At 62.2% G+C, this 12,885-nt stretch overlaps 1 protein-coding gene and 1 long non-coding RNA gene across 3 annotated transcripts in view; one reads left to right on the forward strand and one right to left on the reverse strand.

The window, feature by feature from the left end:
* Positions 1-935: 935 nt before the first annotated feature.
* Positions 936-8,785, forward strand: LOC114236512 (uncharacterized). The gene is made up of 4 exons (XR_009006065.1): positions 936-3,651; positions 4,158-7,391; positions 8,214-8,319; positions 8,647-8,785. It is a non-coding gene; the product is annotated as an uncharacterized LOC114236512 (long non-coding RNA).
* The window catches only part of JPH3 (junctophilin 3), a 155,937-nt gene continuing 149,816 nt past the window's right edge, over positions 6,765-12,885 (reverse strand). For both annotated transcript variants that reach the window (XM_007172573.2, XM_007172571.2), the window contains 3 exons: positions 10,587-10,711; positions 8,602-9,455; positions 6,765-6,888 (listed from right to left, as the gene is read on the reverse strand). In XM_007172573.2, coding sequence (XP_007172635.2) covers positions 6,808-6,888; positions 8,602-9,455; positions 10,587-10,711 — 1,060 coding nt within the window. In that variant the 3' untranslated portion in view covers positions 6,765-6,807. The remainder of the gene's footprint in view (positions 6,889-8,601; positions 9,456-10,586; positions 10,712-12,885) is intronic.

Below are 12,885 nucleotides of genomic sequence, written 5' to 3' on the forward strand. Positions count from 1 at the left end.
ATCAAGGGAAACACCTAGCGAGCTCGGAAATCCTTGCCGTTCACAGAGGCGTCTGTGGCGTGTTTGTTAGCATGTGACAGTGGTGTTTGTTGCAGTGTGACATCCGGTTTTTGTACCAAGTGGGTGCAGGCAGGAAGTCAGTGCTCCGTGACAGTAGAAACGCGCTGGGGGACCCGACGCTGGGCGGGGCTGCCGGGGAGACGGCCGCTTCGCTGTCCTCGCGGGGTAGAGGAGGCCCTCCTGAGGCCCCGCTCAAGTGACACGAGAGAGACTTGTGCTTAGGGAACCCCGCCCCCCCCCCCCCCCCCCCCGTGAGTGGGGATGCGAGTGTGACAGTGTGCCCAGAGCTTCCGCTGGAGGAGTGTGGCCCGGGAGGGACAGCAGGTCCTGCCTGGGAGGAGCGTGGTGGCTGCAGCTCGGGTGGGCGTGCGACGCCTCTGCTCGCTGCTGCCTTCCCAGGCGTCTTAGGTCGGAGAGCAAAGCTGTGTGGAGGCCGTGGGTCCAGAGTGTAGACCGCGGTCACCTGCACTTCTGTGGAAGATCCGTCCGAGGCCAGGCCTGGTCGTCGGGGCTCTGAACACGGGCTCCAGTGGAAGCTGAGGCACCGACCAGCGCAGCTGGTGGCCACGGGGCTGGGGCCGAGGTGACCTAGGCTCTGGTCGGCCCAGCCATTCACCTCGGAGCCCCCTGGACGTGAGCCGTCTGGGGCCGAGGAGCCGGCAGGCTGTGCAGGAGCAGAGCGGGGGCGCTCTCTGTTCCTGGACCTGGGTCAGGACCGGGACCAGGGCAGCGCGTGGAGCGCAGGGGCCCTGAGCCGAGAACTCGGGAGGGGCGGGCTGCTCCCGGCCTCGGGGCAGGGATGGGGGTGCGGGGGGGGGCTCTCGTCTGTGGAGCTGGGCCTTGGGGCAGGGATGGGGGTGCGGGGAGGGGGCTCTCATCTGCGGAGCTGGGCCTGGAAAGACCCCCATGTGTCGGGAGGGTGTGGAGGTCAGAGAGACTCCAGTTGGGAAGAAAGAGTAACCGCCCCAAGAGACACATGGCTGTCAAAGTTTAAGAAAGTTAAGGTAGGTTTGGAGCAACGCTGCTGGGCGGTCCCTCGGCAGAGCGTGCCTCTGTGAGTCGCCTCTGTGTCCTCCGTTCGCTGGTGGAGGGGAGCAGGCGCGAGGTGGGCTTCTGGGTCGGTGAGGGGCCGGCGCCCAGTGGGGCAGCGCTGGCGAGGGAAGGGGGTGCATTTCAGATCCCTGCTCTCGGAGCTCTGCTGCTCAGGGTCGTAAGACCCTCCAAATACGATAGACAGACGCTGTCGGGTAACATAAACCTGGTTCCGTGAGAAGGAATTTGTGTGTGTTCATCTCAAAACGTGGGCAATAGAAGGAATTTGCAGTGAAGACACTGGCTTGTAACGAGATGATGCGAGTTACCAAACTTCCAAATGGTGACGTTTATTACTAAAAGGAGCGAAATTTTTCTTTAATCTCGACAGTGTCTCTCACTTGCGGATAGTGAAGAATGTAGTAATGGTATGATTTAAACAGTTATATTCGTTAAGGAAAGTTATTTTCATTTCGGAAGCAACCAAGCCATTTTTCCAGCTAAAACAAGGGAAGAAAGGCAAAGGTAACGTTTTAACCGCTTCATCAGTGAGAAAAATCAGAACACAGTCGACATTGCCTTTTTGTCAATGTGCAAAACGATTGCCTGTATTAACAGACAGTTTACATGTACCAGGACATAAGGAGGGAGAAAAGAAAGAGACCGACGTGTGAGAGAATGCACAGGAGGGCATCTGCGTCAGGTTAGTGGCTTCACCTCTGGAGTGAGGGCCCACCTGCACGGAACGGACCGTGTGGGTTTACTTCAGTCAGGCTACGTCAGGGGGCGTTTCTTTGGAGATGGCGGATGGTACCCATAAGTAGGGTCCCGCTGGAGGACATTGTCAGGGAAGCACGAGATCAGCATCAGCGGCACATCTGCCCACACGTGAGCCACGGTTCTGCAGCGCGGGGCGGACCGCCACGCAGCAGGCCCGGCGGTGAGTGCAGGCCGCATTGCTGTCACTGGAGCTGGGCTCCCGAGAGGCCCAGTGGGAAGAGCTGGGGGTCCCAGGGGTGCAGGAGCAGCACGGGGGGAGGCGGGCCCCTGCCCCCTGCATTCACGCCCGTCTCCTCGCTGTACCTGCCCCCGGTGTTGGGAAGCCCTTGCTGGGGCAGTGGAGCGCGGCCCTTCCTGCCCCGTCCCTGCCCCGTCCCTGCCCTTTGCGGGCCTGGTGTGGGGTGGGAGTCACTCACTGAGCGGCAGTCGGCTGCCTGATGGTCCTGTTGATGGCGTTCAAGGGGGGGGGGGGGACCCTTGGGCCAGGCCCGCCTCTTGGTCACGGTTGAACACAATACCTGCCGGAAAACCCTCGGTCTCTTCTGTGGTCCACACGCAGGAGGCCCTGGGATACCAGTGTGCTCTGCTCTGAAGGGACCAGGAATTCTCACGCCTGCCTTGGGTGTGTCAAGCGCTGACCTCTCAGGAAGAGCCTGGTGCCTGTCTGACCGTCCTGGCAGGCGTGGAGTGAGTTACTGAAATGGGCTGAACGAGGAACCGCCAGCGGGTGGAGGGCAGGGTCCAGCCGAGGCCCGTCTCGGCCACTCCTTGGGGCCTCCAGGGTTGGGATTGTGCTGTCACCGTGTTGCCAGGCAGCGGCTGCGCACCTGGAGACCTGCACCCACCTGTGACAGGCAGGACGGGAAGGGTGTGCACATGTGATAGCCGTGTGAGCCCCGGCTTACCGTGAGGGGTGTGTGTTGGGGGCAGCGAGGTGGGCGCGAGAGGGGTGCTGCCCCAGACCCAGGCCCGAGCCTGCTCACCGAGGCTCGCCCGGGGCTGGCTGCGTCCACACTGTGACCCACCCCCGGGGGTGCCTGCTTCCCTGAGGTGTGGGACGATCTGGAACAAAATGTGTTGCCCGTTTGCATCCCAGGCTCTTCCACGTTGGGGTGGAAGCAGACTCCAGAAGCTGCGTCTGTGCTAACGCATGCGCCGGTTCTGGGGAGCGTTTGGCATTGCTTCCATCGTCCTCAGGGGTGTCCACCTGCTTTGGGCCCCCCTCCGTGCGGCCGTCTCCTTCCTGCTGTTCCCCTGGGTGCCCGGCAGCCCCTGCTGGAGGACGGGCCCCAGCATCTTGGTGCCCGGCGCCTCATACCCACCCTCGAGGGTGGTCCACGTCCTTGAGGTCATGTTGTCCAGGCTCGTGGACATGCTGTACAAGAGCAGCTTCGTTCTCTGGTTTTACACAAAGGCAGCTGCACTTTTTCTTCTTTGAAGGCTGAGTTAGTGACACTAGTCGGCACTTGGGACCGGTGGTTTTTCAGTCTTCGCTTCCTGCCCGTTTCCTGACACCTGGACAGCCCTGGGCAGGAGAGCGAGACTGACCAGGCCCTGAGCCGGGCTTCCCCTCCCTTCTGCGCCCTCGTCTGGACTCTCGGTCCCCCTACGTAACTGACCAGCAGCACATCCTCGTCCCGGGCAAGATTAACAGTGACTCTGTCGTGGTGCTGACTCGATGTCACGACAGGACAAGCTGGAGGCTGTCGGTGGACTGCGGGTGGGCGGCCCGTGTGGCAGTGAGAAGAGAGGTCGTGACGCCTGGGAGGCACCTTTACGGTAAGTTTCTGGGACGGAAGGCACGGAGCGTTGGAGACGAGACCTGGAAGGCTGAGCTGAGCTCGGTCCAGAGGGGGGGGGCTCCACCCAGGACGCCTGGAGGACCCGGGGGATGGTACCCAAGCTAAAAAAAAAAAGGGTGAAAAACAAACAGTTCATTTCATTCACTCTCCCGAATATTCGTCTGCTCCAGCGGTCCATAGCGTCTTGGGCTTGTTACCTGGGTCTCTCCCCTGGGCTCTCGGGAATGCCCTTCGGTTTTTAAGTGGGGCGGCTGTATAACTTACTGTCCAAAGTGGGACTCTTGAGATGAAAGGGAGCACTCTGATGACCAGGCTGGCTGTTGGATGTTCGCCGGGCCCGGCGGGAGTCTGTGGGACCCGCACTGCGTTCTCCGTGCACCCCGGGGGAGCCGTGGGCTTCGTGTGTGTAGGAAAGCACCTGTCATCCTCCCACACGCCCCACACGGAGGGCGTCTAACAGACAAATGGGCTTATGGTTGTTAGACGGGGTGTGGACAGTCCTTGTATTTGGAGCCCTCTCAGCCCTCCCCTGGAACGGCTTCAGCCACGGGCATTGCGTTTTTGTGGCCACGCTGAGCTTTTCTGCATGGACACCATCTTCCTCGTCAGTCATTTGGGTGCAGGTGTCGCATACCCTGTGCAGCGTCCTCTCCCGCTCTTGCAGGTGAGGTGCGGGTGCAGCTTCCCAGCCTGGGGGTGGGGGATGGCCGGGCGGCGGGGGGGTGGCCTGTCCCCCACTCCCCGGCTCAGCGCAGGTAACTCAATTTCTCAGCCTCTGGTTTCCACATTTCAAGCACGGAAGCAGCTGTTAGGGGAGAAGATGACTCTCACGAGGTTGCTCTGGGATTAATTAAAACCTGTCAGCGCTCCGCGCCACTAGGGCCTCGCGCCAGCATCTGTTCCTGCCCCGTCCCGCGTGTCCACCAGGAACGCGCCCGGCAGGAGCGGGGTCAGCCAGCCTGGCCCAGAGGGAGCTCGCGGGCGCACCTGTCAGTAAACCCGGGCCTCCGGCAGGTAGGAAAGGCTGGCCGGGCTGAGCGAAAGCTTTAGGCCTGTCTGCAGGGCAGCCTGGCCTGCAAACCAGGTAAAAATTAGCTTTTAGGGCCTCTCAGACGCAGTACGTCGTGGTCTCCGTGGAATCCACTCGGAATTCACCCGGGTGTAGGGAGATGGCAGTAACGTGGGTGCTGCTCTGGTTTTCAGTTGTGTTACTGGCAGCCGCACAAGTGATGGGGCGCCGGCCAGCCCCCTGGGAGCCCCCAGCCCTGAAGCCACTGCTTGCCTCAGATGACGGGCATTTGTGCTGTTGCTTTTCTATGTAGCTATGTTACCTCAGGGTGTGTGCGTGTGAGTATGTAACCTGCCTGTGTCGGTACCATTTTGTGTCATGCAGTTACTGGAATGCACAGAAGTCTTTCTTATCTTCACAAAGCGTTGCAGACGGAATCACCAGACACACACCCCAGCATGGACGACGCAGAGAGCTGCGACGAGGAGCAGGCATGTTTATTTGGTTCCCTCCAGGGCTGCGGCAGCCACGCGGTTGTAAAAAAGGAACGGAGAGTAAGGTGTACAAAAACGTGAACTGTCCCTTTAGAAAGTAACATCGTCAGCCGTGTATTTCCTATGGATCCTCCCTCCCCCTCCTGTGTCCCCACACCCTGAAAGACCCCCAAGCGCAACCAAACTGTGAGAAGGAACAGGGGGTGAGTATGTAACAGAAAAAAAAAACTGGATTTAACGGGAACATGCTCTAATCTTTAGTTTATTTCTGGTTAAAAATATAGCAATCCAGTGCAGTGTAGTAAAGAAATCTGCTTCAAAGGTAGCAGAGAAACAGCTGAACATAAGCAAAGCAAGGCAGGGTCCACGGACGGCCGTGCCCAGGACCTTCCCAGGCGTGGGTGCGGGGGCCCCGTCTGGACGGGCCCGGGCCCCACAGACACATCCATGCATGTGGCCGAGGCTGCTCCGTGGCTGGGACCACGGGGCATCCAGACAGTCCGGGACCTTATTCTTTTGTGTGGACAGTGGGACAACGCTGGCAGGGAGGGCAGACACACCGGGAACCTGGTTTGGATTGAAACAAGGTATGTTGCATATTTTGGAGATGGATATGTCATGATTTCTCAGGAATTGTCAAGCCACTGGGTTTCAACCACATTCCTGTCCTGGGACCCGACCAGCTCCAGAGTATGGATGAGGCATCTGGAAGAAATATGCATATCTGTGAGGGAAGTCGAGGCAGGCACAGGACAAGAATGTGAAAACCCGTGGGCTCAGTGACACTGAGGGAGGACGACATCGTGTGAGGGCTGTCAGGGCCGCGGACATCTGACAGCCTGGCCGCACATCCTGCATCCTCAGCGCAGAAACGCCACGTGCTCCAAGCCCAGGCCCAACGGCAGGCTGTCCAAGTGAGGCCTTCCCCCACGCCCGCGCTGCTCCCTGGCCCCCTGGCCCTGGCGCCAGCCCCCTGGATGCCCACAGCACAGCAGCCCTGGGGTCTGGGGGTGGGGGGAGACTGGGGAAAAGAAGGACTTTGCCTTCAGACTCAGTGTCGGGGCAGCGCCGGAGGGCCGGGCTGTGATCGTTTCATGGGCAGAAGAGAAAGCAGGTCTCTGCTTCCCTAAGTAAGTGTGCAGCACAGATTTAAAGTAGAAAAAGGCCCAGGCCGCTGCCAGCTGGAGCGGGCGCCCTCTCCCGTGCCTCACGCCCGGGCTTGCCACCCGCTAGCCACCTCGCAGGCCGCCGGACGCTCCAGGGGCTCTGCCTCTGGTTGCCTCCTTTTCCACGTCCCAGACGGGGATGTGACGACGGTGGTGACTGTATTTTTTGCCATTGATTTGCCGGGATCCCTTCTCTTTCCACGTCAAGCTGGAGGGTCGGCGTGCTGGCCTCCTTCTGCCATGCCACACAGCAGAGTGTTATACAAGCAAAGAATTTTGGCTAAAATCCAAAAAACATGACCCAGAAAAAAAGGCAAACTGTGAGTAATACCCAATCACGTGGTTCTGTGAGAAGACCAGGAAGTTGTCGTTGGGTGTCCGAGCTACGAGCCTTCCCTTCTGTCGTTCTGCTTTTAATGTCCCCCGTTTGTACACCAGCTGCTTTTGCTAATGCGACAATCTCCTCAGATGAAAAAGTTAATAAACAAAATGGCGACTCCGATGTTTAGCAAGATCACCATGGCGACCAGGATAGGCGCCGAGCCCTGGAACGGAAGCAAAAGAGGGGAGGTGAGCCCAAGGCCACACCCCCTCCTCCTGAGCGAAACTAGGGCTTCCCAGAGGGTCGGGGGAACGGAAGTCTCAGGCAGTGGTCAGAGGCTCCCACGAGCTTCTCAGTGTGGAGTCCTTGGGGCTTTGACCCTTTCAGACCTGCGTGCCTGGGTCCCGGCATAACCACCCGAGCTCTGCACACCTGGGACGCCAGGGGCAGCCCGCCCAGCGTGGCCCCAGACCTGGCGACGGGAGAGCCCTCTCAGTTCAGTGAACAACTGCCCAGGAGCTGCGCAGCCGCCAGGAGCCCCTCGCTCTCCTGGGGCACGAGCCCACCTGGCGCTTAGACCACAGCCTCTCCCCCCCAGACCCGCCGTCCTTGAGCCTCTGCAGTGACGGTGCCAAGGCCACGGTGCTGGACAAGGAGGAGGGGCGCCAGCCGCCCCGACCACCCCGGGCCTCTGCTGGAAGCCCCCTCCTGTGGAACCACTCAGCGGTGAGTACATGCCCGGCTGGAGGTGGCCACGTGCTCGTGCCGCTGCCCGAAGCAGCATTGTTTTAAAGCACCCAAGACGCGCTTGAAGAGGTTTTAAAGCCACAACACGGTTCAGTGGGCTAAATATAGAACCCCTTCCTGCATCTCCCACCCTGCCCATCATTCGGCTTCCTAAAATACCCACACGCGCACCACATGCGTTTCTGGAATAGAGCTGGTATCTAGGTCCCAGCGGGAGCACCTGGGTTCAGAGAGGGCAGGCGCGTCACAGGAGCTAGCCCACCGCCCAGACGGATGCTCCCAGTGGCCTCGAGGGCCGCCTTCCAACAGAAAGCTTCTCGGCCCCGGGGTCCGCCTGGCAGGTACTGAGTCCCAGAGGGCCCCGTGGGGATGCCCCGCAAGGCAGGCTCTCGGTTTCCTCGTGTTCAGATGGGGCTGAGCACGCTGTGCCCCACCAGCGGGTGAGGGGCCTGATGGCCATTTGCACAGGGCGTCAGTGCTGGGCCGTGGGACTGAGAAGGCGTTTCACGGGCCATTCCCGCTGCCATTCGGTCAAGGGAGCGGGGAGTGTCTACTTATGGGTGGGAGCCGGTGGGCCAAGGGCCGGCCAGGAGGTCCCTCCTGGGTGCGAGTGCCCCAGCCCTCAGCCTGGCCCAGGACCTCTGTTCTTTCCTCAACACTGCCCGCCCTCCACGGGAGGAGTGTGCTTAGGGCGGGTCTCACCCATGAGGCGTGGTCCTCACCCGTGAGCGAGACCCAGCGCCCGCCACGGGGCCTGAGGAAGCTGAGTCACGGCCCCACCCCGCGCGTCTGATCCCACAGGCCTGGGGGACTCTGTCCCTCTCACCCACGTGGGAGCCAGACCCGTGTGTGTCCTGCCTGCTCTGGCCTCTGTGTTTCCCTCCAGGACGCAGGACGTCCCTCCAAGGTGAGGACCATCCTAGGCAGCAGGGGGAGGTCTGGGGGCAAGGGTGGGGTCTCATGCTGTCCCGTTTCTTTTGGGGGAGCTTCCAAAACCACCCAAGTGCATTTGCTGAAAAGATGGCACCTGGGAGTAGCCCTCACGTGGACCCGTCGGAAGCAGTGCAGCCCGCACCCGTGTGGGCTTCCTGCAGAGGAGGGTCCTGAGAGGAGGGTCCTGAGAGCTGGAGGATCGGGGGAGACCCAGGGGGACGGGCTCTCAGCCCCCGGACTGCTGGCGTCCACTCACCGTGCCGGCCTTGAGCTCATCCCCATTCTCCTCATCCGATTCCAGCGCCACCGGTGAGGACCTCTGGGGCGGAGAGAAGGTCAAGTCCCAGCGCAGCAGCCGGGGCTCCGCCCGGTCCCCCAGCCGCAGGCTCTCCAGCCTCTGAACGGCCGGCTCCGTGCACGAGGCCGGCCTGGCGTGCTCCTTGTTCTGGGCCGTGGAGCGCAGCCTCTGGGCCCCGAAGCCCCGGTCCTCGGCGCCCCCCTTGCTGTAGCGTCCTTTCGGGGGGTGCACCTCCTGCGCGTAGGAGTCCATCCGCAGTAGGGGCTTCATCTCCATCTCGTAGCTGCTCAGCTTCTCCTCGTCCAGCTCCAGCAGCTTGCTGCTCCCCGGGCCGGGGTTGCCGGCCCGGTGGTGGGAAGTCCAGGAGAACGTGGTGGGGGACCCCGTCCGCCGCTCCCGGGGCTTGGGGTTGCTGGGCTGCCTGTGGCCTGGGCCCCGGGCCCGGAAGGCTTCTGCGGGCTGGCTGCTGCGGAGGGCACCGCTGCGGACGCCCCTGGAGCCCCCGGCCTTCTCCTCTCCCCAGCTGTTCCGGGCGCAGTCCCCTCCCCGGCCCTCCAGGAGCATCTGGATGTCCCCACCCCGCTCCTCGTCCACCGAGACCTGCCGGGAGAAGTGGGCCACCTTGTTCCTCGAGGCAGGGGCCGGTGGAGGGGTGGCTGTGGGGCTGGCGGGGAAGCTCTGCAGGGGGCTGTCGTCGGGGGTGGTGCCCTTGCGGTACAGCTCTGGGCTCTCCTGCTGTAAGGGTGTCCCGGTGGAGATGACCTCGATGTCGTCACTGGAACGCTGACGCTTTGGCCGCTGGTACTCGAGCCCTGGATCAAGGAGGAGACGGGGAGCACAGAGGTGGGTTACTCGGACCTTCTGGGTGGAGGCCCAGTCTCACCTGAGGATGGCAGAGGACCAGGACCAGGCTATGGTGGCAGGTAGCCAGGGCACTCGCTGCCCACCAGCAGGCTGGGGGGCGAAGAAAGTGGGAGGACAGTGTTCCCAAGGCCCCTAATAGACCCCCCAACTCCCCTCTGTGGGCACTTCAAGGATGACCAGATTAGGACGGGCGGGGTGGACAGTCGTTCTGGTCCATGCCCCCAGCTGCAGGGGTGACCCAAGGCCCGAGAGCATGCTGGCCTGGCCTGCTCGGGGATTCTGAGGTCCCACCCCTGCAGACTCCTCCTGAAAATAAAAGAAACATCTCGTGCTAGGTGATGTTCTACAAGGCAGGACTTGGACTGTTTGTGGCTGAATTCCAATGCTTCTGTTCCCTATGTTGGGTCCTGGGGTTCTCAAGGCTGCGCCAAAGGCCAGGAATCCTACCAGCAGGACCAAGAACTGTAGGCTCTGGGAGGAGAGCTCAGGGGGTGGGCCCAGAACACATTCCACCCCAAAACCTCGAGAGGCTTCCACTCGCTCTGGGAAGCGTGAGTCTGAGAGGAGTGAGCCTGACCCAGGTGGGGCGGCGCGTCGGGCTGGGAGGATCGCGGCCTCAGCGGGCCTCTCCGATCAGTAATCCCCCTGCTCCAGCCTCCCTGCCTCCCTCAGGCCCGTCCCCCAAGGGGGGACGAGGGTCTTGGATCCGGCTGACGCGCAGTGGCTCCTGGCTCCTTCCAGCCCCCCCCCCAGCCCCACCCCGAGGACAGGCGGGAGCCCCCCCGTGTCCCAGAGCTGTGCTGACCAACTCGGCCACTGCCAGTCACGCGTGGCTACTGATGGATTAGGTGAGATGAGGTGAAGCTAAAGATGCAGACCCGTGGCCGCAGTCCCTGCATGGCGGGCAGCAGCCTCGTCGGACAGAGCAGTCACAGAAGGTTCTAGCATAACCCTGGGGGGAGGAGCGCACACAGAGTCTCGGGGGGGATGCAGCGGGCCAATGGCGGCTGCGGGCAGAACCGTCGGAGGTTACTTGGCACCCCCCCGGCTGCCCTTCCCCCAGCGGCACCGGGACTCACCGTTTTCCCTGTGCTGGAAGGAAGGGGAGAACTCTTTGGCAGTGATCCTGGCGATGCGCGCTTCCTCCTGGGCCTTCTGAGCCGCGGTGAGGGCCGCCTCGGCCTTGGCCCGGGAGTGGGAGGTCCTGGGCAGGAGAGACAGGGAGGGCAGTGAAGGCACGGGGTGGGAGGGCAGTGAAGGCACGGGGTGGGAGGGCGGTGAAGGCATGGGGTGGGGGTGGAGCGGCTGCAGCAGAGGGGCCAGGACAGGGTGCCCGAGACCTCCCTCACTCGGCAAACGTCCCCGGGCACCAGCCAGGCCAGGGTGCCCACCAGCTGCTCTGGGCATGGAGCAGACCGCACCCGAGCGAGAGCTGGACCTACCTAGCCTGGGATGAGTCTTCACCCGGGTGAGCCCAGGTCCTGCCGTGAGGAGGCTCCCACCTTCCCCGGGTCCGGCTACAGGCTAGAGACGCAGCCCGTGACTGACTCATCTCTGAACCTCCAGGGACGGCAGGTGCTCCGTGTGGACCCGACCAGAGATGACGGTCTGGGGGCCGCTGTGCGCCGCCCCCCCCCCCACCCGTGGGCAGAGCGGGCCACACTCCAGGGTGAGCAGCTGGCCAGCCTCGGGCAGGAAGGGGCGGGCTCGACGGCAGGACCAGCCAGCGCAGGAGAGGGCGCAGGGCAGGAGGAGTACGGCCCGCACGTCCCGCCCTGGCCTGCCCCTGGTGCCTGCTTGGCCTCCCCCGTCCTGCGTGAAGGGGCCTCGCTCGTCCCAGCGCCCTGCACCTGGGCCCCCGGCCAAGCAGTCCTTCCGCCCAAACCCTGTCCCCTGGAAGCGTCACTAGCCCCGTGCGCGTGGAGGAGCCTGAGCCCTGGTCTCCAGGTGCCGAGAGAAGGCAAGTCTGTGGCCCGGGATGAGGCCTGACGCCCCTTGGCAGCTGGGGGTGGGGGCGATGGACACAGCTAGTGACGCCACTGCCCTCGGGTGGGGCGCACACCCCAGGGTGGACACGGGGGCCGCGAACCCAAATGAGCCGACGACACCGCCCTGACACTTCCAGCAGCACAACTTCCCGCCTGGCGCTCAGCTGCCCCTCCCCAGCTGAGTCTGTGTGAGACTCTTCAGGGGGCAGGACTGGGTGCCTGAAGCAGGACAGCACCCAGCATCTGAGGGTCTCACCTGCCTGCGGTTTCCATTTCTTCCTGCTTGGTGTCCTGGCTCCAGAGGCCCTGCTTCCCACCGGGGAAGCCGAGGCAACGACGACTGATTCCCCCGAGACGAGGGCAGCCTGCCCCCCCTGCCCCTGTTACCCACTCCACGGGCTTGACCTGGAGGCCCCTCACTCCTCGTGAGCCACTGGGTTCTGTTTTTTTAAAATGCCACTGTGCTAACCAGGCAGAGTTTACAAGAAGAAAACCAACGTATGACGTACACACACGTACAACAGGTGACATCATCACGTGAACGTGAGTCCAGGACGCGGAGCAGCAAGTGGGCTCCAGGCTTCTGCCACCTGCCACCCGCCGCGTCGCCTGGGAGCAGGACCCAAAGTCGGAAGAAACCTATGTGCAAACGCGCAGCGTTGAGCAAATTCTATCCTGTGCATGGTTTCCTAGAAATAGGGAAAGACAACTGTCACTCAGTGTGGCTGCATCCCGTGCCCCTCGGCGTGAAAGCTGAGAAGCACCGCCTTGTAGAAGATTCCTTGGGAACTCCACAGTTGTAATTCCAGCAGAAGAGGGGCAGGAGCCTCAGGGGGGCAAAGCCAGGAATAAAACACAAATTATGAATACTTCGTTTACCACTTGTTAACATGTCAGTTGATAAACCGTGGCTGCAGCCCACCTGTGGCCAGTGCATTCCGCTGCGTCCCTAACAGCACATCCACGAGTTTACAGCACAGAGGGGCCTTCCTGTCCAGCCCTGAGTTGGAGGCTGGTAGAGGCACGTACATATCTCAAGAACCGGCAGTGTCACGTCAGAAATGAGGGTGCAGGTCAGACCTGGTGATGGCCAGTGTGAGGCCACGGTCATCCAAGGCCCATCTGGGGGCCAGAACATCGGGGACAGAGAGGAAAGGACAGACGGCAGGGTGTCCAGCTGCGTGGGGGCCCCATCGGGTGAGCCTTCTCCCCACCACTTCTCCCACTCCTGCCCCATCTGCTGGGCTGGGACCCCGGTGAGCAGCCCCAGCACAGACACCCCGACTCGGAGACCCAGGGGATCCCCTGAAATTGTACCCAAGGTGCTCTGCGTGCTTTCTCCTTCCCCTGCAAGCAGGGGGTCCATGGCTTTCATTAGATCCCATGAGGC

This window comes from Balaenoptera acutorostrata, chromosome 19 (assembly GCF_949987535.1).
Source record: "Balaenoptera acutorostrata chromosome 19, mBalAcu1.1, whole genome shotgun sequence".
NCBI classification, from domain to species: Eukaryota; Metazoa; Chordata; class Mammalia; order Artiodactyla; family Balaenopteridae; genus Balaenoptera; species Balaenoptera acutorostrata.